This window comes from Vipera ursinii (genome assembly GCF_947247035.1).
Source record: "Vipera ursinii genome assembly, chromosome: 15".
Lineage (NCBI taxonomy): Eukaryota > Metazoa > Chordata > Lepidosauria > Squamata > Viperidae > Vipera > Vipera ursinii.
Window position 1 is genome coordinate 449,606 of NC_139528.1, and position 23,907 is coordinate 473,512.

Here is a 23,907-nt window from a genome sequence, read left to right on the forward strand (position 1 = left end):
TTTAAATATCCGATTAACGCCCTTCTCTTCTCTGTCAGGTTTGTCCTCGTTTCTTCAGAGCGTTGCTGGAAACTCGGGCCAGCCCAGCGAGACGGCCCCCCAGAGCACATCCCCGGCCCCCACAAACACCCCGGTGGCTTCCGGGAAGGGGAGGATCGTGTTGTCCACCACGCAGCCCTTCATGCCGCACAGCCTCAGCTATTCTCCGAACTCCTCCTCTTCGGCCGAGGTGTCTTCCACCTCGGTCCACAAGATGCCCGCTGGACAAGGCCCCGGGCTGTCCGGGTCCAGCTTCAAGCCCCCCATCAACTCCCTGGGCTTTGCCGGCGCCCAGGCCCCCAGCCCCTCCCTCCGGCCGGCGGAGACCCCGACCCCTCAGTCTTCGGAGGTCTCGGAGACCAAGGTGGAGCTGGAGCCAACTTCGCCCAGTCTGGAGATGAAGATCCATAATTTCCTGAAGGGGAATCCGGGCTTCAGCGGCCTGAACCTGAACATCCCCATCCTGAGCGGGTTGGGCTCCTCTGGCCTGCCGCCCGAGAGCCACCCCTCCTCCTCTCCGGATTTCAGCCGAGGGCCCACCAGCACTTCCATGGATAGCATAGACGGCACTCCGGTGCGTGACGAGCGGAGCGGGACGCCCACGCAGGACGAGATGATGGACAAGCCGTCCTCCAGCAACGTGGACACTATGTCCCTGCTGTCGAAGATCATCAGCCCCGGCTCTTCCACCCCCAGCAGCACCCGGTCGCCCCTCCAGAGCCGGGACGACAGCTACCCGCAGGAGCTGCCCAATTCCGCCTACCGGCCTTTCGGGCTGAGCCGGGATTCCCCGGGCGGGATGTACAAGCCGGCCCCGGAGGGGATGGAGCTGCCTTCCTCGCTGATGGACTCCCCCCAGGAGAAGTTCTACCCCGACACCTCCTTCCAGGAGGATGAAGACTACCGCGACTTTGACTACCCCGGCCCCCCGCCCTCCGCCCTGATGAACCTGGAGAAGCAGCCGGCCAAGTCCATCCTCAAACCGGGGAAGCTCTCCGAGCCCTCGGAATACCCAGCGGTCATGTCGAGCTACCGGCAGAGGCCCTCGGGGTTCGGCCTGAAGGCCCCTTTCGGCCAGCCCGGCCGGTCTCTCCACGACCAGAGCGACAGCTGCGACCCCCTCTCCTCCTCGGGAATCTACGGCACCTACGGTCTGCGGGGAAACGACTCCGGCTCGGACGCCTCCCCCACGCCCAGCAAGAACGACGCCTTCTTCCCACCGGATTCCAACCACAGCAGCCTGCCCCAGTCTGTGCAGCCGCCGCACTCGGGGCTGCTCCAGAAGCCGTACCCCGACTCCCCCCACGTGGCTCCCCAGAGGTCCCTTTTCTCTCCTCAAAATGCCCTCGTGAGCCCCACCGGCCGGCTGCCGACCTCGAATGCGGAGACGTCTGTCCTCTCGGCCATCTCGGCCACCTCAACCATGGAGTTCAAGAATATGCTTAAAAACGCCTCCCGGAAGCCCTCTGAGGAGGGCAAGCACTTCGGCCAGGGGCCCAAGGGGGGCGCCAGCGACCTCCCCGGCCTTTCTCCGGGAGGGGGGGAGCCGCAGAAGCCGCCGGAGGAGCACTTCCGGATCGAGACCAGGGTCTCCTCCTCCTGCTTAGACCTGCCCGACAGCACCGAGGAGAAGGGGGCGCCCATCGAGACCTTGGGCTACCACAACACGGCCGTCCGGGGGATGTCCGGGGAGCCCATCCAGACGGTGGAATCCATCCGTGTCCTGGGGAAGGGCGGCCGAGGGCACGGGCGAGAGGCCACCCGAGCAGGCTGGTTCGAGATGAGTGGTGCAGGCAGCTCCTTCGACCACGGCCCCTCGGGCGCGACGGAGATGGCCCCCCTGGGGTCCGGTGGGGGCGCTGGGGGCGTGTCGAGTTTCCAGAGCCAGTACAAGGACCGGCTGAGCTCGTTCCAGGAGAGCGTCGGCAACTTCCGAGCCGGGGGCTTCGCCGCCCCCTTTGACCGCCACGTCCCACCGCCCTCCCTGGAGCACGGGGCTTCCTTCCCCAGAGACCAGCTGGGTCCACCCCCCTCGGGCCCTCATCCGCTTCCACCCAAGGAGCTCAGCGGCCTCTTCGCGAGGGATCACTCGGTGCCCCCGCCACGGATGCCAGCGGGGGATCACGCCGGCCCCTTCTCGAAGGAGGCGTCCTCCCCACTGACCTTGCCTCACGGGGTGCCTCCGCCCCCGCCTCTCGAACGGAGTGGGGTGCCGTTCCCCCCCCAGCCGCCCCCTCCTCTCCCAGTGGAACATGGGGGGATCCCTCCGTTCTCTAGCCCTCCGCCCCCTCCCGGAGACCTCGGCCTCCCCTTCCCGGCTCCCCCCATGGCCTCCGAGCACGGGGCCCTGCACCAAGGAACGATGAAGGAGCATTTTAGCCTGCCGCCAGGAGCCCCCCGGGATCCGGGGGCCCAGCCTCAGTGCGATCACAGCGGCCAGCCCCTCGGCCGGGCTCGAGACGGCCTGGGCTCCGGCCTCTCCGTGGGCTCCTCGGTGCCCGCTCAGCGGAACGGCACAAACCGAGGTGGGCTGGGGCTGAGGAACCAGCGGCCAGATTTTAGGCCCCGGGAATTCTTCTTAAACCGAGACCCCTTTAACAGCCTGAAAAGGCCCCGGCCCCCCTTCACCCGGGGCCCCCCCTTCTTCCTCCCCAAACGCCCCTTCTTCCCTCCCAGGTACTGAGCAAAGGGGTGTCCGAACTCGAGTCTCGAGCTGTGCAGGAGGCCCCTCTCACTTCGGCCCCCTTCCCAGACCGAAAGGGCCCCACGGCTGGAGAGAGGTCCTCTGCCGCAATATATATATAGATATACATATATATAGAGAGAGATATATATTTTGTTCTGTTCGTTTCTTGACTTTCTTTTCCTCCGTGATTGGCCTCCATAGAGGGGGAAGGAAGCTTGCATTTTTGTTTTTTATTCCTGCAAAAGTAATTTTAAAAGTTAAAGTGGTTGTTGAAAATAAAAGCTTTCCAAAGTGAATAAATTAAATTAAAATGGGATTTCTTTTTAAAATTGGAGCTCCTACAGAAAGTGGGATTTAAGCAAGGGTCCCTCTCTGTAAATGTTCAAGTAAGCAGTCCACAGGAAGGGAGCCCCCCCATCCCCTTTCGCCCCTCTTCTCATCCTGCCTCCGTTTCCCTCTTGTTGGTTCTGCTGCTGCTGTTTCTTTGGCCCCCTCCCTCGTCTTCGCTGGGGCCATCGCAGGAGGCTCTGCCCGTCTGTCTCTCCAGCTAATCTTTCTTTTTTTGCAGTCTTTTAGGTTTTTAAGCGTTCTCACGCACGTCTCTGATCACTGAGGACCAGAATTCTCTGATGGACTCATTTGCTTTTGCCTGGCTCTGGAGACAGGAGACCGGTCTGGAAGATGGGCGGTAGCCAGACCCCCCTCCTCTGCCTTTTCCTGGGGTGAGAGGGCTTGTGGGAGCTGAAGGGGGGGGAGGGCAGCGCAGGGAAGGTCCTTTGAGGCGAACCCCGAACTCTGTTGCTCCCTCATAATGTTAGGAGGGGGCTGGTGATTGGGAATGAGCCCAGATCCCCAAGGAATCTCTTTACGTGGGACCAAGAAGCATCTCCTCTAAAGCTGTTGTGTGCAGGTAGCAAGTCTTGTCTTCTCTGAAAAGAAGGTGTGTTTGTGTGCACACCCGGGTGTGTTTGTGTGGAAGTTCCACCCACCGGCCGTTCCCCTCAAAAGGCAGGGAGATAAATTGGTTTGGCTCTTCGCTTCGTTTTAAAAGAGCTTTTCTCCTCTGCTTTTGATTTTCTTTCTTTCTTTGTGAAAAAACAAACAAACCTCGAATTCTCTTTAACACTGTAACTTTTCCCTTTCCCTTTAAATCAACAGGAAAACGGTAATTTTTTTTAAAAAACCCCAATATAGTTCATTTGTGCCACAGTGCACCTGTATTTCAGCACTGGTGTTTACAAAAAGATGAACAATTTTGATACACTGAGTGGATTTCAGAGTTCCTGGATTTATGTAGGCACACACTTTTTTCTGTTGTAAGCCTGAGCAATTCTTACATTGACTTTTTTTTTTCTTGAAAAAAAGCAGTTTTCTCTTTGTTTCTCCTTGTACGAAGTCAGCTTCCCGTAGCCAGTATTTTGCAGTTGGTTCTGCTAAGCCAAGCATCGGGAAGAACTGAACCCGCTGAAAGTCTGGTTTCCCATGGCAGTAAGGGATTGTTATTTATATGTAGGAAACAGCTTGAGTCCTAAGCTAATTTTACCTGTCTGCTTAGTACCCACCCCCTCCTAGGACAGGGGGGTCTGGTGGTGGGGGAAGGCTCTGATCCGCTGTCTTTAGTTTCTCCCCCCTAGTTTGGGCCTGATGCTTTCCTGGAAAGCTGGTCTGCGTAGCTCTGCTTTACTGCATGACTCCTGCCCTCCCCATGTAAGCTCCAGCTTTAGTTCTGGGGGCTTCGGGTGGGGTGGGCAGGGGGGGAGAAAGTCACGCTGCATATAACTCATTATCGAGGCTAAGGGGATTTCCTCTGTGGGTCCCAACAGCCCCCCTCTCTTCACGGTTGGCATCTTGGCTTCTGGATGCCAACGGCCTTGTGCCAGGTGAGCCAAAGCTCTCCTCGGGGTGCCCCTTATTTTGGACCCTCTTTCTCTTGCCAGTTTTGTGGATCTTTGGGGCCTGGTGGGTTCTCGTGACTCGGGTTGGGTTAGTCCCGGGACGCTGTGGGGGCAACAGGGAGATCCAAAGGGCTCCTGGTTCTTAAAATCGCCGCCAAAGATACCGGAACTTTTGAGCAATTGGCAGGAGTAGAATGGAAAAAGCTGATAGCCGGTAAAAAAGACAAAATACTTGGTAAAGTATTTTCTTCTCCTTTTTTCCTTTTGTTGCTTTCTTTTGGCCTCTGATTCGGCGCTTCCACTTTAAATAATCCACAGTTAACGAACAGGCAGCAAGCAAATGTACATACGTGTGCAGAGCAGCAAGACAAACCAAGTTTCTTTGGAAGGAGGACGCTTCCTGGTGTGGCTTGTTTTGTCTTTGCTTCGCTGTTCCCTTTGTATTTCACTTCAGGTGTGGCCAGGCAAGGTGTGTGTGTGTGGGGGGGGGAGCTGGAGGGGCAGAGAACCACCGGCGCTTCTGGCCGAGGGGCAGGGGGTTGGGCCCAGCAGCAGCGTTTGAGCCCATCAGAGACGAGCTTTCAAGGGAGGCTTTATGGAGATCACATTTGGGGGTGGGGGGGCGGGCTTGGACCATCAGCAGGGCAGAGAAATGTGCCTGCAGTGCAATCTTCAAACCGGGGGTGGGTGGGGGGGCGATAGTTCAGAGAATGAGCAAACCCAGGCTTTGCTGCCCTTTGGAAAACGCTGTAAATGCCATTGCTGTGCTTTTTTCTTTTTGTGCCTGTTTAAAGAGCTGGGTATTGTGTTGGCTTGACTTACTTTCCAGTGTTTTCTTGTGTGTGGGGGGGGTAGAAATGGGGAGGGAGACTTGAGAAGCTTTGTGGGAAACAGCAGTCTCTGCATTGTACATGAATACATTTAATAAAATGACTAGTTTGAAGGTTTTGATATTCTTCTTGTAAGTAAGCCCTCCCGCAGGTCTCCAGTAGGTGTGCAAGGCGCCCCCCCCCGCCCCGTGGCTGGAGAGTGGCCTGAGCAGACCCGCAGAGGCGCGAAGTGGCTGTGAGGCAAAGCAGAGAGCCACCACCCCGGAAGGAAGACGCGTGGTTGGTCCACCGCCACAAGGTCCACGGATACGTCTCCCAGGAAGTTTAGACTCCTGATTTCTGCACTTGGTCCATAGTTTGGAAGGAGGCTTAGGAGTGAAGCGAGCCCTGATCGCCTCTGCCTTCCCTTATTTTTGTACTGTATACTAATAAAGTGTTCTTGACCTGGTGTGGCCTCCATTCATAGAGCCTAAGGGGCAGCCTTCCTGTTGCCTGTGGTTCCCGAGGTCGGTTTTAAGGCTGTCCAGGAACCGATCCTGCCTGTGCAGGTCAATTGCAGCTGTGCTTTGTGTTTGGATGTTGCAATAACTTGAATTTTTTTCCCCCAGCCGGGCGGCCTCAAAGGCTTCTGATTCTATGTCCAAAATGCAGGCCAGCTCGCTTGCCTCTTGTTCTTAACTTCCTTAGCCTTTTCTGTTTCAACTATGTTGCTGTTATTTATTACTTTTTAATTTATTTACTAAAAACTGTATCCTTAAGAACAAAAACATGATGGGGTAGAAGGGGCCCAATGCTCGGCTCTTGGGTGGAAGGAAAGCAAAACCCAGCCAAAATAAACCCCCCACCCGCATAAGAGGGTTATATAACACATAATGAGTGAGGAAATAGGTGGGTTGCAAGCTGTGACCACGTCCGTCTGCTCCCAAGCGCCAGGAACGAGCTGGGGGCGTGGGAGGTGTGTACGCTGGGTTGCAGTTGTGTGTAACATTGGCTTGTTATGGTTTGTATATTTGGGCCTTCATGGAGGGGTTGTTCTGGTGCCGAGTCTGCCGCCTTTTAAGGGAAACTCAAATTCAGACAGGAAAATAGGCACTTGATTTAAAATAATTGGGGCTGTGGCAGGAAGGTGAATCACTTACTCATCTGGATTTGCAACACAACAGCCCCATGTTTCTAGTTCAAGGCTGAAAAATGCCTCGAGAGTTGTGTGTTGTGCCTTTTCATCAGTTCTTTTCTGTGTTGAGAGCTGTTTTCGAGATCACGCTCTGAGGCTGCAGATTCCACCCGAACATGTAACTCTGCACCCTTTTCTGCCCTCCTTGGATGGCTTTGGGGGGGACCCAGGAATCCCTCTTAACTGGATTCCTTTCCCATGCTCCTCCCCCTGCCCCCATTTCAGGCACTCAAATACGAACAGCCAGAGAGACGGTACTGGGAATATGGAAGTCGCCCATAGAATTCTCCAGGTCCTTGTGGTAGTCAAAAGTGTAGCTCAAGTTACTTGTGGAAAATGCCCAAAAAAGTACAAACCCTTTGAGGACAGCTGAGGAAGCAGCGCAATCTCCACTGCGTTTCATCCAGTGGGTGCTTTTTCTGCAGCCACGGTGCAGAACCAAGTGGTGAAAGCCATTGAAGGCTTTTAATTTCGGGCATGGAATTGACTAAGAATGGAAAACAGGGCCCAGGGGTGGTGATCTGGGTAGGTTGCAACCAGGATGCAGGACGCCTGTGGTGATTCTCAATCATCCAGGTCACAGTTCTCCCGAAGATGCTTTTCAAAAGCACCTTCGGGACAGGATCACGGATTAGCTCTTAGAGGTTGCTTGGCCGCTTATTTTCCACCTCGGAGTGGGCAAAGCCAGGAGGCTGATGATGGCTGTTAATGCTTGTTCCTCGGCTTCCTTGAAGACAGGCTCTGGAAAGCTGGCTAGGACTTGAAAGGAAACTGGCTAAGCACATTTAACTTCCCCGTGTGTGTGCTATGTTCAGCTCTATTGCTGGGGCTGCTTCCATTTTGATTGGCCAAAGACAAGATTCCCCGGAGGAGCTCAAAATAATTCTGCTACTTCCAGAAAGTTGCTATAACGTGCAAAAGCTCCAGTGAGCGAGTTGATGCCATTAGCTGACATGGGTTAGTTTTAAGGGACTGGATGTTTTCCTGGCTTAATGTGTTGTGGGAACACAGCCTGTGTTCACATTAACTGAAGGGGGAGCCTATTGTGTGAAGCCAGGACCTGCAGTGCAGGAGAAAATGATGGGGTGGAATTGTTGCTGAAGGCCATGAAAGCTACAATTTTGAGCACAATTTGGTAGCATTTTCTACTGATCTGCAAAGGTAACAAAAAGTGCAAATGGAAACCTTGGACTTGGAGGAGAACCAAGGAAGTTGGGAGAAATCTCAGGGCAACGTTAGGCTTGCTTGGAGGGAGCAGGCCGTGGCACCTCATTCCCGTAGACCAGAGATGGGCGTGAATGCATGCCAAAGCCCTGGGCTGACCTGTCTCCCCTCTGCAGGTGTGTGGGTTGTGGCTGAGAAAAAGCAAAGGGCTCCTTTTTAGAGATGGATTGCAGATGGGATTCAAGGCAAGGATTGTAACTGAGGGGCTTCCTTTATGTTGGGAGGGGGGGTGGATGGGAAGGGGGGGGACAGAAGTGATGCCTTGTGGCAGTGCCTTGAGAGGCTGAGTTGGGTGTTTTGATGGGGGCGCTTTGGGAATTGCTTGGCTGTGACTTGGCGTGCAGAGGTTTTGTAGCGGCTGCCAATCCAGGGTGTGTGCACGCAGCACCCAGGGCTGCAATGCAATTAGCTTGATTTTGTGTAAATTGTGTAATTTCTGGCACAAATGTGTGAGTAGGAAGATCTAGCAGCCTCCACATCTACGTTGGCTCGCCTTTCTTTTTTCCCACTATCTCCTTTGATTGTGTGAATGGATTTGTAATGCCAACAGGATCTCTGCTTCATATCAAGGCTGTCATTCCTGGGTCTGATTGTGCAAGTTACCTCTGCGTTTTCCTTTTTTTTTTCTAGTTTATTGACTGGTCTCCCCACCTCATATTAAGATTATTACTTTGTCCATTTGCCCTTGCCAGTTTGCAGTGAATAAGGGAAAGAAGATGCTGTTGTGATGGTTTCTAGTTGAGTCTTGTCTCCAAAGGCCCATTGAAGGAGCTCTCTTCTTTGTGATAGACTGGGAGTAAAGTGGTGGCTCAATGGATGGACTGGTTCACCTCACCAATTACGTTTTCTCCTCTTGTTTATCTGTTTATTTAGAAAAGCGTTTGAGAACCCAAGGCCTGGGCCCCAAGAAAGCAATTGCAACCAACGTCCCATTCTGCAGGGAGGGCCCTGTTGAGTTGAGATCTGTCCCGGGGCAGACGTGGGATCGTGGGGGGGGGGGGGACGGTCACTTGTCAGGGATCTTTAGAACAAGCCTGAAAGGGGTAGCTCTTTTTTGCATGGGCTTTAATATAATAAAGGAGAAAGCAGGGCAATAAGAAGCCAGCACTGATAGGAAGTCGGGGCTGAATCCTGATGATTGCAACTGGTGGAGGTCAAGAGAGGGAAGGAAGTTGTGCCTTGACTTTAACTTTTCTCCCCCCATCCTCAAAAGGGGAAGAGTCTAAAGGGCGCACAGGCTTCAGTTTAGCCTTTTGCGGCAAGATCCCTTTTCTCCCAGTGGAAAACTCTTTAGCCTAAATAAGTTAAAGCACTTTCGGGGCGGTGTTGAGGGCGTCATAAATCGCCTAAAAATATATTTTTTTTGGCGGGGGCGGGAGGCGACAGCCAGACCGAGCCTTTGCTATTGCTTCAAATGAAGCCGGAACTTTTGTTTCCTCTGGCTTTTGTTGCAGGAAGGGGAAGAAAACAAGAGCGTCCCTCCTTCCGGGGCTGGCGCGCGCGAGGTCCTATTGGCCGGCTGCGCGACCAATCCGCGTTCTCTTCCTCTTTGCACAGGGTGGGCCACGCCCACTCCCTGCCTGGTTTGCTGTCGCGTGTCCTGGTCGCCCCGGGAAGGACCCGCAGCTTTTTTGTGTTTTTTGCACTTGGGAACGCGGGACTCGAAACGGGTTTCCCGAGAAATGCGGCTCCTTCGCGTCTGGGAGAAGATCTGGGCGAGGAGTGGCGGCCTCCGCAGGGAATACACGGTCTGCTGCCTTTCTGGGTGGTTGCGCTTTATCCATCACTTTGTTTCGGGGTGCAGAGCAATGCTGCTCCCCGTGCAATTTCTGTGCTTTAGATTCTCAAGTGTGTCTCGGTTCGCTGTTTAGTTTGCGGAGCTCCCACCGCCCCCACCTGCTTTTTTTAGGAGGTGACAGGCAGGCATTCAACTGGGAAAGCTGGACCTGTAGGCTGTCTGGATTTTTAAGGGTCGTTTTTAGCCTGTGCGTGCATGCAGATGCAGGGCTCCCCCACAAGGCATATTCTGGGAGACGGGTGGTGGTGGTGGTGGCATGTAGCAGTTCCGCTCTTTATGCCAACTTGTGCCTGATCTTCCTCTTCCTATCGTGGGTCTCACCGCGTGCCCCTCTGCGCTCTCTTTCTCTCCTTAGACAGCAGCTGCACCCTCCCAAGTGGCAGAGCGCCTGGCCTTTTACGAGAGGCTGAAAGCTGTGGCAGACGAGCGCCAGGCTGAGCAAACCCTCCGGGAGAAACGGCCAATCCTGGTTTCCTTGCCAGGCGGCCGGAGCATCGAGTGCGAATCGTGGACTACCACCCCTTATCAGCTGGCCTTGCAGATCAGGTGACTCTTAAACAAGGAAGCAGGTCTTTGCAAAATGTTTCCTAAAAATAGATCCCCCAAATACATTTCCTCATGGAGTGGCATTTATTTATTCTGGGCAAATTTTTTTTTTAATCATTCATTGATCAAAATAAATCTAAACTCCCCCTTGTCCCCCAGTCAGAGTCTGGCCAAGGCCGTGGTGACGGCACGGGTGAACGGAAGCCTTTACGACTTGGATCGTCCTCTGGAGGGGGATGCCACTGTGGAATTTGTGGGTTTTGATTCCAAGGCCGGACAAGAGGTGAGGAGCAAGGGAGGAGCAGATTTCTTTGGGGAAGAGAAAAAGGGGGTGGGGGTTGCGGGCTCAGTCTTCAGCTGGCAGCACTTCAGTCTGCCAAGGGCTTCTTCCCCCCCCCCCGGGGGGGGAGAAAGTGGGGTCCTTTTCCAGCTGAGCTTCCAAGAAAGCGGTATGTCTCTGTGGACGGAGGTGGCCCAGTGTTGCCCCCATGTCCTTCCCTAGTTCTCTCTGGGCAAAGGGTAGCTCAGAAGGCCAATTCTGATCAGGTCCCCAACCCTCCCCCTCTCTCCCCGAATTTCTTCCCAGCTGTTCTGGCATTCCAGCGCCCACCTCCTGGGCGAGGCTGCCGAGCACTTCTATGGTGCCCTGCTGTGCCACGGGCCCAGCACCGAGCAGGGCTTCTTCTATGACCTGTATTTGGATGAGGAACGGTAGGTGGGAGCCCGGGCGGTTGGCGGGACTTTACTGGCGCCGAGAGGAGGTGGGGTCGCTTTGCTCACTGCCTTTGAGGAGATGCTTTTGCTCTGTGTTCTGCACTGAGCAGGGGTTGGTCTAGATGGCCTCAGGGGCCCTTCCTGGCTGCAGGATTTTGTAAATAAAAGGCATGGAAATTGTGTAATCCTTACTCCTTTGCACATCTTGCCAGCCTTTTCTTTGCCCTTCTCTTCAGGGTGAAGTTGGCATGACAAAGTGGGCCAGGGTTTTCTGCCATGTCAGTGCCCCCCACTGAACTGACTCCTGTGCCCCACAGCAGGAGGGAGGGCAGCCCCCCTCGTGCCATTCGCATCATTGAGGGAGCCTGTCGTGCCTTTAATGCCCACTAGGTGTCCTCACAGGTTGTGCTGTGAGGTGGGTGTGGTTTCTCACTGCTTCTTGATTGGTTGGTGATTGGGTGGAAGAGTCCAGCAGGTGGCAGCGTTGGCTGACTTGAATAGGGGACCACCGGGAGATCCCCAAGAAGCCACCCGAAGACTCTGGCAAAGAGGAGGAGGAACAGCTTCCATATTGCGGTCGAGAAAACTCTTCCCTTCGTGGCTCAATTCCCCCCCCCCATCTTCCCATCCCAGGAAGGTGTCCAGTAAAGACCTCCCGGCCCTGGAAGGGCTCTGCAAAGCCACCATCGCGGCCCGGCTGCCTTTTGAGCGGCTGGAGGTTTCCCGGGAGGATCTGCTGGAGCTCTTCAAGGTAGGGTCCCATCAATCTGGGGCTCCTGATGGGAGTTGTAGTCCATCCCCCTCAGAGGCTAGAGGTGGGGGAACGAAAAACAGCCTCAGGCTTGGGCTGGCATCAGCAGAGGTCACGTTTTGCATTCACTGTTGTGGGGGTTTTTTTGAGCCAAGATGGAGGTTCTTAAAGTGGGGGCAGCCGCCAGGCGAGGCGATTCTGCCCATGTTGGGGGGCTTCAGAATTTGAGATTCCCGCCCTCCCACATTGAGGCTCTTCTCTGCTTTAACGGACGGATTTCAAAGCCTTTGACGGTGCCACCGCCAACGGCTGCTGCTTCCCCACTGGCATTTCCCAGCCCAAATTTTAATCCCGTAAATTAACACGTCTGGGTAGAGGGAGAGGAACTGGTTGCTCAAGGTTTTCACGGCTGACACATTTTTTGAAACGGGAACAAAGCCGCTTGGCCGCTACAGGATGTGAGGAGGGCTTGAGCTCTGGAAGAGCAGCTTCCTCAAGCAGTTCTTAGTCACGGTGTCCTCAGTAGAGCCTCCGTGATCAAGAGCAGTATACCTCAAGTGCCAGTTGCTGCAGAGCTGGCTGGCTGGCTGTTTGGGGAAACAGGAAGTTGGGTGAAAGAGGGCGATAATCTGAACGAGCAGGATTGTTTACGGCCAAAACAGCTTTGCTGCCAAGGGTGACTTACCCACAGTCGGCAGATGAGCCAGCATTTTTCATGGGTTGAGTCAGAATTGCTTTGCAAGTTTTATTTACTTGTTTTTTTACAAATCATCCCTGGTGCCTCCGTCCACAACCGCAATGCTGCTTACGATGACCGGCGGTAATAAAAATAGCTGCTGAATTATCACAGAGCGAAGGTAAACCTGCAATTAAGGCACAATGAAAAACAATGCAGCAGTTAATTGTAACCTACTTTTGCAGCCCAAATGGCCTAATTTTAGACCTTTGTGTCAATCGTAATGTCTTTCCCGCACAAGGGCGATGAAGAAGGATCGGACCTCACCTCTAGTGGCAGGGAGTTCCCAAGCCCCTGAAAACCTTTGGCAAGAGGTTGAAGCGGAGCGAGGTTGCTAACTGTGATTTATTTCGGTTTTTCCAAAGTGGTCGTTTCCTTAAAACACAGCAGGGTCCGGTGCGTTTCTCAGGCTGTTCTGATCATTTTTAGACAATTTACAAGCCAGGTTTGCCCCAAAGGGGGTCGTCCTTCTTCAAAGTTAGGGAGGGTTTGCTATTTATCCCAGCCATGTTTACCCTGGACTTTGGCCTCAGGCCGCTAACCCATCTTGGTGAGGAGTGGGCCCGGGGCTGGGAAAAAGGAAAGGAAAAGGCCTGGGCTGGGATAGAAAGGGAGGAAACGGGGGCGAGTCAGCCTTGCCGCCTCTGAGGGAGAGGATTTCTGTTTATAAAATGAACGAATGGGGAGGGGTCGTAAATGTTCCCCCCAGATGTGGATCGGCTTCTCTTCCTGCCTTTCAGCACAACCGGTTCAAACTGGATATCATCGGCCGGCGGGTGACATCTCCGACTGCCACGGTGTACAGGTGAGCCAGGCCTACCTGAAGCCGTGGCAGTGGGGAGGGGAGGGTGTGGCTTTCTCCCCAGTGGCCCCTCCCCAGATCTGCCACTCCAGAGGGTTTCCCTGGCCCTCTTCGGCCTCTGTTTGGCTTCCTCTCTGGATCGGCTCGCTTGCTGGGGTTCCCGACAGGCCTGTTGCTTTGCAGTTTTGCCCTTCTAGGGATATCATCAGAAAATTATGGATGGACCCTGGAGAGGCTGATGGGCATCGGTGTTCCCTCCACCTTGCAACCCTGCCCTGCATATCTAGAAACACCCTGGCGTATATTTAGCCAATTCTGCCAGGGTATCAGCGTGTTTCTTCATGTGCTCATGAGGGCTAGAAACCTGAGCAGTGCTTGGATGACTTATTTTTCAATGACAGCTGTTATTCTCGTGAATTTTGCAACAGAAGCTGTTGTGTGTATTGCAGCAAACCGTCGAGGAACTCAGCTGGCCTGCCTTCCGCGTGGCCTGATCCTGCTTCCTCTTCTCTGCCTAGGTGCGGGACGTTAGTCGACCTCTGCCAGGGGCCCCATCTCCGGCACAGTGGGGAGGTCCGAGCCCTGAAACTCCTCAAGGTTTGCACCCCCTCCGGGACAAAAGTATCTGAGTGGTTTGCCATCACGTGCCGGGCAGATGGTAAAATGTTCCAGGCCCTTCCGAGTTGGAAAGGGAATTTAGTTTAAAAGTGTAGGAAAAAGTCACCTGGTTTTGTGAACAGTCCAGAGAGCTTCAGCTGTCAGGCCATTTAAAACGCTTAATAAATAAGAATACATTTAGTTTCCTAGTCCAGGAGTCTCCAAACTTGGCTAATTTAAGACTTGTGGACTTCAACTCCCAGAATTCCTCAACCAGTTACATGGCTGGCTGGGGGAGTTGGGGAGTTGAAGTCCACAATTCTTAAAAGTGACCAATTTTGAGACCTTGGCACGAACCCTTCCAATATCGCTGAGACCGGTTTACTCAAGAGCAACTCCTGGGGGCTTGTAAAGAGGCAGGACTTTCCTCCTTGCTCTCTGCAATCTGGGTAGCCTCTTGTCTCGAGTGGCTTTCCCCGTGCCGAAGCAGAACGATGGGAATTGTAGTCTCTCCAATTGAGACTGGGCCTTTCCCCATCCTCCCGGAGAATGCACTTGGGGGACTGTGCTGGGGGGGTAAATCTGGGGCTGGCAGCGCAGCTGATGAAGCCAAGAGGGCAGGCCGGCCTCAAAGCCCCCTCAAAGGTGCCCCCCGCCCTCGTCTTCCTTTGCAGAAGGCCGCCAGCTCCTGGCAAGCAGAGCCCTCCGGAGAGCCCCTGCAGCGCATCTACGGCATCTCCTTCCCGAGCGCCCAGCAGTTGGCCGCCTGGGAGCGCGCCCAGGAACAGGCTGCCCAGCGGGACCACCGGCGCATTGGAAAGGTGGGCGCCCGTGGCGCAGGCCTCACCCTCTTGCTCCCTCACCCCGAAGCCCCTGGCCGTGCCCAAGGTGGCCTCCACGGGGAATGACTCCCTGGGCCACGGAGAAACTCTGGCCGTGCCCCTCTTTGCAGACTTCAGTGCCTCGTGGACCATCCGGGGTGGTTTTGCACAGGATCGCAATTCCCACGCAGCTGAAATCTTGGAAGAATAGCCCTTCCCCTTTCCTGAGCTTTCTAGCACATAAGGACCAGAAACTTGGGATGGCGTCTTCAAGCGAAAAGGGGGAGTTTCCGTAACGTTCCTTGATTGCAGGAAGTGGCTTTCCCCAGTCCGGGTGCTCGTGGGACTGAATTTAGGGTGGACGTTGAGCGGGGGGTGGGAGTGTCATCTGGCTCTCTCAGTGGTGAAGTTTGGAAATTAAACTCTCCCGCAAGGAGCCCCCCAGGTCAGCCGCTTCGTCCTTCCGATTTCTGCGCAGGATCAGCAGCTTTTCTTCTTCCACCCGCTGAGTCCTGGGAGCTGCTTCTTCCTCCCCAAAGGGACCCACGTCTACACCACCCTCATGGACTTCATCAAGGTGTGCGTTGTGTGGGATGGGACAAGATACAGCAGAACCGCCCTAGGTGGGATAATAAGATGACGCCCAGCCTGGTGGAGGGAGCAGGGGAGGGCTTGGCTGGTGCCTCCCCTCCTCTTCCTCGCTGGATTAAAGAGGGATCTGGCTCTTGTCGCTCTGCGTTTCTTCCCAGAGCGAGTACCGCCAGCGGGGCTACTCCGAAGTGATCACCCCCAACATGTTCAACGTGAAGCTGTGGGAGGTCTCTGGTCACTGGGAGCACTACGGAGAGAACATGTTCTCCTTCCCCGTGGAAGAGCAGATGTTTGCCCTCAAGCCCATGAACTGTCCCGGCCACTGGTGAGGTTCTTTCCGGGGGGAGGGGGGATGCGGGGGAGGTTTAAGATCCAGACCCCTGGGAGGACTGGAGATCCCACCGGCTTCTGGAATCGGGGACCGATGAGGCGGTTCCTTCTGGGGGCTGAGATCGTCCCTCTTTTGACAGCCTCATGTTTGGCCACCGGCCCCGATCCTGGCGGGAGCTGCCCCTGCGGCTGGCTGACTTCGGGGTGCTCCACCGCAACGAATCCTCGGGGGCCCTGACGGGGCTGACGCGGGTCCGGCGCTTCCAGCAGGACGATGCCCACATCTTCTGCTCCATGGATCAGGTGGGGAGGCTGGCCAGGGGATGCCAGCGTGGCTGAACCGAGAGCTTTAGCCCGGCCTGCCGAGCAATGCGGGGCTGGCACGCCTGGTGCCCAAGTGGGAGGGAATTACCCAGGCAAACCCTTGAGAGTCCCCTCCCCCCCTTCCCAATGCAGCTGGAGGGCGAGATCAGCGGCTGCCTGGATTTCCTGCAGGCCATTTACTCCGTCTTCGGATTCACCTTCCGCTTCTTCCTCTCCACCCGCCCTGAGCACTTTCTCGGGGACCCCCTCCTCTGGGACCAAGCCGAGCAGGTGAGGTTGGTGCCCGCAGCGTCACCCTCCCTTCCTAGCAGGGAGTCCCCCTTTTGAGGGGGAGGGCCCCAGGGGTCTCCCTCCAGCCCAGCTGCCGGGGCAGAGAGCCAGTGCGCCGAGGGCGGGCTTGGGGGGCCTCGGTCTCCGCTTCCCGTGAAGGTGCCCTCCCTGACACTGGCACAGCCGCTCTGCAGGCGGGTCCGTCTCCTTTTAAGGTGGGTTCTTTGGCTCATCAAGGGAGCTTCTGGGCTGCCACGGACGGGCCTTTCGTGCCTCCCCGCACTCGGCACCCAGCACCCGGGCCGGGTTCAGGAGAGCCTCCCTGCCTGCCTGCCTTGAGGAGGCTCCTAACGGCTCCCTCTTTCTCCCAGCTGCTGGAAAAGAGCCTCCAGGACTTTGGCTGGCCGTGGGAGCTGAACCCCGGGGATGGCGCCTTCTACGGGCCCAAGGTCAGTCGGGGCCGGAAGGGCTTAGGGCCAGCGAGAATCAGGAGACGGAGGCCTTCCTAGGGGTCATTTTGCCTAGGTGGGGATATTTTAACAGGTGACTCCCAGACGAGGGCTCCTCCTCCACCACCACCCCCCCAGGAAAAAGGTGGGAAGGGGGAGAAAGGCAGCCAAAACAGCCCCTGCTTTTGGGATTGCGAATGGGAAATCGCCTTCGCCTTTTCCGCCGCTGCTTTGCCCTGCTGCCCCTTTTGGACAGGCCCGGACAGGCTTCGGAGAAAGCCGCTTCAGGCATGAATCACCGGCCAGGCCGTCACCACCGAACTGTTTATGCTCTGGGCATGAACCCCCGGCCTGCTCTGCCCTCCCCCCCAGGTTTACGGGGTGACTCTGAGCGATCTCGGTCTCGTAAATCCCTGAGTGGTGACTTTTCCGGCTAGAAGGGCAGCAAGGGGCCAAAGGGGGGGGCACCTTTGAACGGAGCAGTTAAAAGAAATGGCGCCTCCTAAGTAGGCATGAATTGCACACCTGGATTTCGACACCTGGATTCCGGAGCCCCAGAGCCTCCTGCGCCAGGTAATGCGCAAAGGTCGGCCCTGATTCTCCACCCAGTTCAGCTTGTGTTACTTCAGTAGCCGTGAGGGAAGAGGCTTTTTCAGGGCTGCCCTCCGATGCCCGGATGCCGCCTCCTGTGTCATCTGCCTTAGCGGCGGCAGCAAAGTTCAAAAGTCGGAGGGCCCAATCCTCGGGGGGGGAATGCGGGACAAACTTTTCCCTGGTTTTTTTCCCCACCTTAGCTGCCGGTCTCCTCACAGTCCAACCGGTGGAGCTCCTGCGAGCAAAGTAAAGTCCGTGTGTTGCTCAGTGGTGCCTCTTCCTCTCCGCCTCCGCAGGTGGACATTCAGATCCAGGACGCTTTGGGGCGATACCACCAGTGTGCCACCATCCAGCTGGACTTCCAGATGCCGCTTCGCTTTGACCTCTCCTTCAAGGGGTGAGGGCCCCTCCCTCGCAAGGCCCAGGCTGGGAAAACTTGGGGACCCCTCCCGCCGCTGAGGCTCCCTCCCTGCAGAGCAGCCCCTCCCTTCAGCCCCAAATCCAGTTTTTTTCTTATTCCCATATTTTTGGCTACCCCTCCAAAAACGAAGAACAAAAATTGACTTACGCAGACTCCAAACTTCAGGGCTTGGGGCAAATTGCACGACGGGCATCCAGGCTCGGAAGAAATGTCCTCTTTCGTCAAATCGGTGGGGGCTTCTCCTTTTTTCAAAAAAGAAAGAAAGATGATCTCAACGCCAGCTCAGCCCTTTGCTCCAGCAGACAATCCGGCCGTGACCGCAGGAGCTGTGCGTGACGCTTGCGGGGCCGATGCAGGAGAGGCCGGCGCTTCCGTCAGGGGGGGCCGCGGGGCCCGAGTTCCCCTTTTCCCTTCCCTCGGCCTCCGTGGCCCGTGACCGCCGAGGGGAATCCCAGGGAAGGAAAGGCAGAGGCCAAGGGGTGGCACCAGCTGAGCTCTGTGCCACGCCAGTCAGGCAAGCCAGGAGCACCCCAGTGCGGCACCCCAAGGCCCAGAGTTGCTCTTCCGAAGGGCTGCAGTGGGTCATTTTAAAAACATTCAAATTTGGGCTGAATTGCAGGGCGGACCTTTGAGCCAAACTCCGTCTCAGCCCCCCCCCCCAGTCCTTTCAGCACGAGGGGCGAGCTGAGAGGGCCAGATCTGGGTCCAATGCCAGCGGTCTGCATGCCCATCTCGGCTTCTGCTGCTCTTTGTGAATAGAAACAGGGCCTTCGCATTTTGCTCTTCCAACTTCCTAGTCCTTATGAAGGCAAAAGGGTGCTTCAGAGCATGATTCCCTTGAAGCCTGCCTGGTGAGAGGCGCCCCCCCTTCTGATTAACCAGACGAGGTGCTGCAGAACAGTGGACCCCCTTTTTAGTCTCTATGCAGGCTGCGGAAGGGGGGCTGGCTGGGCCCCAAAAAAGTGGGGGGCAAGGGCATCCGGGGGGGGGGGGCGAGAGAGGCCCAGTCCTGCCCTCTCTCTTCCCTGCAGCAGAGACGGTGGGGCCCCCGAGAGGCCGGTCCTGATCCACCGGGCGGTGCTGGGCTCCGTGGAGAGGATGCTGGCCATCCTAGCCGAGAACTACGGGGGCAAGTGGTGAGTGATTCAGCCCCCCCCCCCGCTCTCTCCCTCCTGCCTCCGTTTCCCTGCGTCCACTGAGCTGGGGGGGTGCTCTGAAGAGCCACAAAATGGGGTCTCCCCCAAGGGGGCAGGAATTAAACTTCCAGTTGGGAGGAGGAGAAGAGCCCAGCAGGTGGAGTGGGCTTGGGGGGCTGCTGGGGTGGGAATGGCTGGAGGGCGTGTCCGGGCCAAGCATTGTGTTCTGCTTCCCCCCCCAGGCCCTTCTGGCTGTCCCCCTCCCAAATCATGGTGATCCCGGTGGGCCCAGATGCAGAGGAGTATGCTTCCGAGGTGAGAGGGGAGCCCCCTCCCCAATGGCTCAGCCAGGGGAGGCAGGGAATTGGGGGGTGGGAGAGAAATCCCAGGCTGGGGCGACCTTCAGACCTCAGGATTAACTTAGGCGAGGGGCCCCAGTTTGGCAGGCAAGCAAACCTTCTGCAGGGGCTGAGAAAGTGCCCGCGTTTGGGGAGTTGGCATCACCATAGCCTCCTCCCCCCCCGACTCCTGGTGCAACAGCAGCCCGTGTGTGTGTGTGTGTGTGTGTGTGTGTGTGTCTGAACTGGCTTTGCTGGACTCTCCTTCGGGCAGGTCCATCGGCTCTTCCACCAGGTCGGATTCCAGGCAGACCTGGATGCCGATTCAGCAACAACCCTCAACCGCAAAATCCGGCGAGCCCAACTGGCGCAGTACAACTTCCAGTTTGGTACGTTGGCATCGCCGGGGGTGGGGGGCTCTGCTCCGGGAGGGGGAGAAGGGATGATGGTTAAACTGGGGCGCTTGGCGAAACTTGGCTGAGCTCAAAAGAACCAGGAGAAGCTGAGCCAGCAGAACTCTGGAGATGACCAGGTGACCCATATTGCTGGGCCAGAGGACCCCAAGTTCCCCTGAGCTCTCCGCGAGGAAGATTTCCCCTTCCTGGGGAAGGTCAAATTGCTTCGGCTTGGCTGGGCAGGGGGATGTAAAGATTGGGTGATCTAGCGGAGAAAAATACAGACGTGGACTCATCAAGTTTCTGGCCCTCGGGATTTTGTGAGCAGGCATGCAGGTGCCATAGTGACGCATGATGCAGGGGGCTCATATGCTGTTTGGGCACTTCTGGCCAGGCAGCTTCAGGCGCTGACGGCTCCTCCCCCCCCCTCAGTGGTCGGCCAGAAGGAGATGACCCACCGCACTGTGAACGTCCGCAGCCGGGACAACCACCATCACGGCGAGAGGGATTTGCACGAGGTGCAGCACCGGCTGCGGGAGCTCCAGGAGACGCGGGTCAGAAACGCAGAGGAGCTCTTCTGAGCCAAAGGCGGCTCTCCTGCAGGGTCGGCGTGGCTGGTGTGCCCAGGAGGGGCCTCTGAAGCTTCCATGCAGTGTTTCAAGGGCCTAGTCCTCACCGAGGAGCATCAAGGCTGAGAAGCAGCCGCCCGAGGGCTCAGGATCTCCCACCACCAATCCTCCCTCCTTCCTGGGCTGGGTCACCTGCACAAGGCCCACCTCCCCACCTGCCCGCCCGCTTCAACGCCCTTTCCCAGAGGCATGCGTGGGTGTCCTTGCGGGAAGAGGTAAAAGGCCTTTCCTGACCAGCAAAGGTCAACTTACAGGTTAGCTCTGGAGCCCCCCCCCAAGTTCCCCCCTCCTGGGGATGCTTTGATGCACCTGCTGATAAGGGCTAAGGCCCAGATGTCCAAGGAGTGACGCAGGGGAAGCTGGGGGGGGTGTCCTTCTCCCATCCGACTCGGAAGCTCCCCCCCCTTTAAGAGCTGGAAACTCTTCCATAATGCTGGGGAGGGGCCTGGTGGTGCAACCTGAACTTCCTTGTGGAAAATGCGTGGCACACCTGTGTGAAACGGAACCTCCAGGCTCTGAGGCAGTGTACCTCCGTGTGCGGGGAAGGCTCTGCTTTCCGGAACAGGAGGTGCTGTGGCTTCTCCAGGCTCCCCAAAACAGTTTGGCCACCAGAGATGCCTCTGTCGGCCAGGGCTGAGCCGGTCCCGCTCGAAGCCAGGCGGGGCCCTTTTCCTTCGTCTGAGAGGCTCAAAGCAGCCGCCAGGCCTGAGCAGAGACCGGCAGCCCCTGCGCTGGGGGGGCTGGGGGGGCGGTAGCAGCCCCTCCTCAGGGCTCCCTAACCCTCAGTGGGGCAAAGCACTCCGGGAAAACCTCGCCAAAGCATCGTGCACATGTAGGAGAATGAAATAAAGCCTCTTCAAGCTCTGCCGGTTTAATTCTCTTCCTTCGGGGGGGGGGGGGGACCCGCTGTTAGTCATTTGGATGTGGAGTGCTGAAACCCAGCGCTCTGCCCATGCTCAGGAGGCTGCTTCGGTGGCTGCAGAATTTGGGGTCCCCTGCCTGCTGAATAGCCGATGGTGGGACTGCCCATCCCCAGCTTGCCCGTGGTGCAGGCGGCCGGCTCTTCGCCCACTGAGCCGGGCAGAGGCCGCTCGCCTGGCCGTTGGTTCCTGCTTGGGGACCTCGTGCGGGGAAGCCAGACCCCCCGTGACCCCTCCTTGGAAGAGGGGCTGCCCCAAATGTCCACGGCCGAGCGGAGAGGCGGGACCTGCTGACGCCCGGCACGACTCCGTTCCATGTTCCCCGCCTCAGGGTCTTGGCAGGAAGAGAGGTGCCGCCTTTTCCCGTCTCTCTCTCGGTGGAGGGGAGGGGGCCTCCCAGGGTGGGGGGATGGCATTTCCATGACTGGCCCTTTGTTTCTCAAGGAACTGATGTGGCTGCGCAATATTTGTCTTTCATAACTTCTTCCCCCACCGCCCGGCTGTTTTCCAGGGAGACGGGCAACTCACGTGAATGAAAAGTGACTGGGAGCTCTGTTGCAACCCGGCCCTCCCCTCACTGGCGGGGGGCCTTGGGCGGGGCTCCCTTGTGCAAGCGGCCCCTGACACCCATGCACTCACCTGCTCCCCTGCGAGTGGCTTCCTTCTAAAAACAATGAGGACCAGGCTCTTGAAAATTCCACTTGTCTGAGAAAGCCTTCCTTCCGACTTTCTCTCTTTCTCCCCTTTCAAAGCAGGTTGGCCCTTCTTCCCCCCCCCCGGGGGGGCTTTCTTCACTGAATTTTAAGTGGCCAATTTTAAGGACTGGGGGGGCCAAGGCCCTTTCCTTGTCAGGCCCGGCCTGTGCTGCACGTCCCAATCTCACTGGGGGACAATGACGGCTTTGTTCCTGCACTGCTGCTGCGTTACTCATCCTGGCACGGAGGTGCTGAGCTATCTTGAGCCTCTGTGGCTCCGTTACAACACCCGCTTCTTGGAACAGGAGGTGGGGCTGCTTTGGGCCCCGCATTCCTTGACACCGATGATGAGAGGCAGGTGGCCAGCCGAAGGGCTGAGATCTGCGCTGGTAGAGGTGTATGGCGGCCTGGGGACATTCCTGGTAGACTGTTCTCCGGCCCAGGGTCAGGTGAGGTCACTTGACCCAGAAGGATGCCAGGACAGCCATTCTGCCCCACAGCCTTGGGGTCCAGGAAGGTCCAGAGAAGGGGAAGGCCTGTTTGGGGTCTCAGCGGGCAGGGGGCATCAAGGTGGCCCTGGCCCCACACAGCCCCCCCCCTCTTGAGCCACTTAGGACACCTCTTGGCTTTCCGGGCTGGCCTTGAACGGGCCAAGCCGGGTCTGCTGGGAAAAGGTGACCCCAACTGCCCTCTCCGCTCAACAGCTGTTGCCACTTGAGTTGTGGTTGGCCAACAGGGAAGGCCTCTGCCTCTCCTCCGTGGAGGAATCCAGAGAGTGTCAAGCAAGGCTTTGGGGAGGCCCTTCCAGTGGATTGTCTGTCTCTGGGAATAAAGAGGAAACCTCAGGTGGAGGGAACACCTTGGAAACGCTGCTTTTTAAGGGCATCCTGCAAAAAAAAAACCACCTGGGGGAGGGAGGAGATTCAGTGTCACAGCAAATTGGGGAGGGCCTTCCCTTGGAGAGTGGGCTTCGTTGTCGGGGTGCTCCCGGCCGAGGCCTTTGCTGGGGCAGCCAGCAGGCAGTCTGGGGATGTTGGCAGCCAACTCTGCGGCTTCAGCTCAGGCGTGACCCTGGACCAAACAAAGCAAAGCGGGGTGTGATGTGCAAAGCAGGTTGTGGCTCGTGTGGTTTAACGCTCAGCCCCCCAAGCTGCCCTCCAGCCACAGCTCAGCTCACCCGGAAAGGCTGCCTGGCCACCCCTTCTTGCTCCGGAGCTCCCTCGCCCAGGACCCTCCCCACACCTCCCAAGGGGCTCCTGACTGGAGAGGTCCGAATTTTGACTTACAACGGCTAGAGTGAGAATTCAGTGGACAAGGCAGGAAAACGAAATGAAACGAAACCAAACAGGAGAGGTTGTTTTAAAAACAGGGGCATTAACTTAAGGCTTCCCCCCCTCCAAAAAAAAGGTATTTGTGACAGAACACCAGCAAAGTAAAGTGAAGAAAGGGGGGTGGGGAAAAAAACAAGTTACCAAAGAAGGAAGCCTGCCAGAAAAAGTGCTTTTTAATATTTTACGGGTCTCCGATTCACATTTGCATCTGAAACCCCCAGGGTGGCCCCCTCTCCGTCTGTCTTTTTGCGAGGTGCTTCCTTGAGACTCACTGACTGCTGAATTCAGAGATAGCCTGGCTCCAGATCCACAAAAAAGGTAGATGGGAGTTGTAGTCCGAAGGAACGCTCCGTTGGGCCAGAGAAAACCACCAGCCTCCCAGGGATTATGGCAAATTCTGCAGGGTCCGGCTCCTGCGCCTGTGTGGAGGAAGGCTTTAAAAGCTTTAGTATGTGTAGAATCCCTTTTTCCACCCCACTGACCTACATGCAAGGGATACTGAGGCTTTACCAAAAAGATTGCTTCCCTAATGCGCTGTGGCTTTGGCTGGGGGCTAAACAAAACACAAAGAAGTGAACAATTCTTTTCCTGAAATGCTGATTTTAATTTCCCTTTTGTAATCAGCAGCAGCAGAAGAAGGAAAAGGGGGCTGCTGATTGCTTCAGGCCACTTTTCCACCAAGAGTTATTTTTTTCAACTTTTGACTAGTTTTTGGAGGTCGCAGAGACGGGTGTCTGTCTCCTGCTCTGGGGTCTTCAGCAGAAGGGGTCCTGTTCACCTTCAAACTGCGCCTCCATCTTCTATAAAACCAAATATGTGTGGCCAGTGAGAAATCCATGCTCATCCACGCGGTTTTAAGACTCTAATTAAA

The 23,907-nt window shown here is 56.5% G+C and overlaps 2 protein-coding genes and 1 long non-coding RNA gene across 9 annotated transcripts in view; 1 reads left to right on the forward strand and 2 right to left on the reverse strand.

The window, feature by feature from the left end:
• Positions 1 to 21,360, forward strand: part of RPRD2 (regulation of nuclear pre-mRNA domain containing 2) — a 32,801-nt gene extending 11,441 nt beyond the window's left edge. For 3 of the 7 annotated variants that reach the window (XR_014493876.1, XR_014493878.1, XR_014493879.1), the window contains 2 exons: positions 39 to 3,447; positions 10,002 to 10,116. Coding sequence is in view for 3 of the 7 variants with exons in the window: in XM_083374617.1 (XP_083230743.1) it covers positions 39 to 2,722 (2,684 nt within the window). In the remaining 4 variants the exon portion in view is untranslated. Of the gene's footprint in view, positions 1 to 38; positions 5,899 to 10,001; positions 10,193 to 10,351; positions 10,476 to 10,778; positions 10,904 to 11,539; positions 11,658 to 13,133; positions 13,199 to 13,713; positions 13,793 to 14,466; positions 14,614 to 15,091; positions 15,191 to 15,362; positions 15,530 to 15,674; positions 15,838 to 15,990; positions 16,129 to 16,499; positions 16,578 to 17,467; positions 17,569 to 18,623; positions 18,729 to 18,970; positions 19,044 to 19,340; positions 19,456 to 19,893 lie in introns of those variants that run through there. The other 4 variants (XM_083374618.1, XM_083374619.1, XR_014493877.1 and 1 more) reach the window with 4 other exon arrangements.
• The window catches only part of ZNF687 (zinc finger protein 687), a 129,890-nt gene that overhangs the window by 19,040 nt on the left and 86,943 nt on the right, over positions 1 to 23,907 (reverse strand). The gene's annotated exons all lie outside the window — the stretch shown is intronic.
• LOC310647392 lies at positions 11,487 to 21,826 on the reverse strand. The gene is made up of 4 exons (XR_014493880.1): positions 21,650 to 21,826; positions 17,740 to 17,834; positions 12,343 to 12,520; positions 11,487 to 11,715 (listed from the first exon to the last, which is right to left on the reverse strand). It is a non-coding gene; the product is annotated as an uncharacterized lncRNA (long non-coding RNA).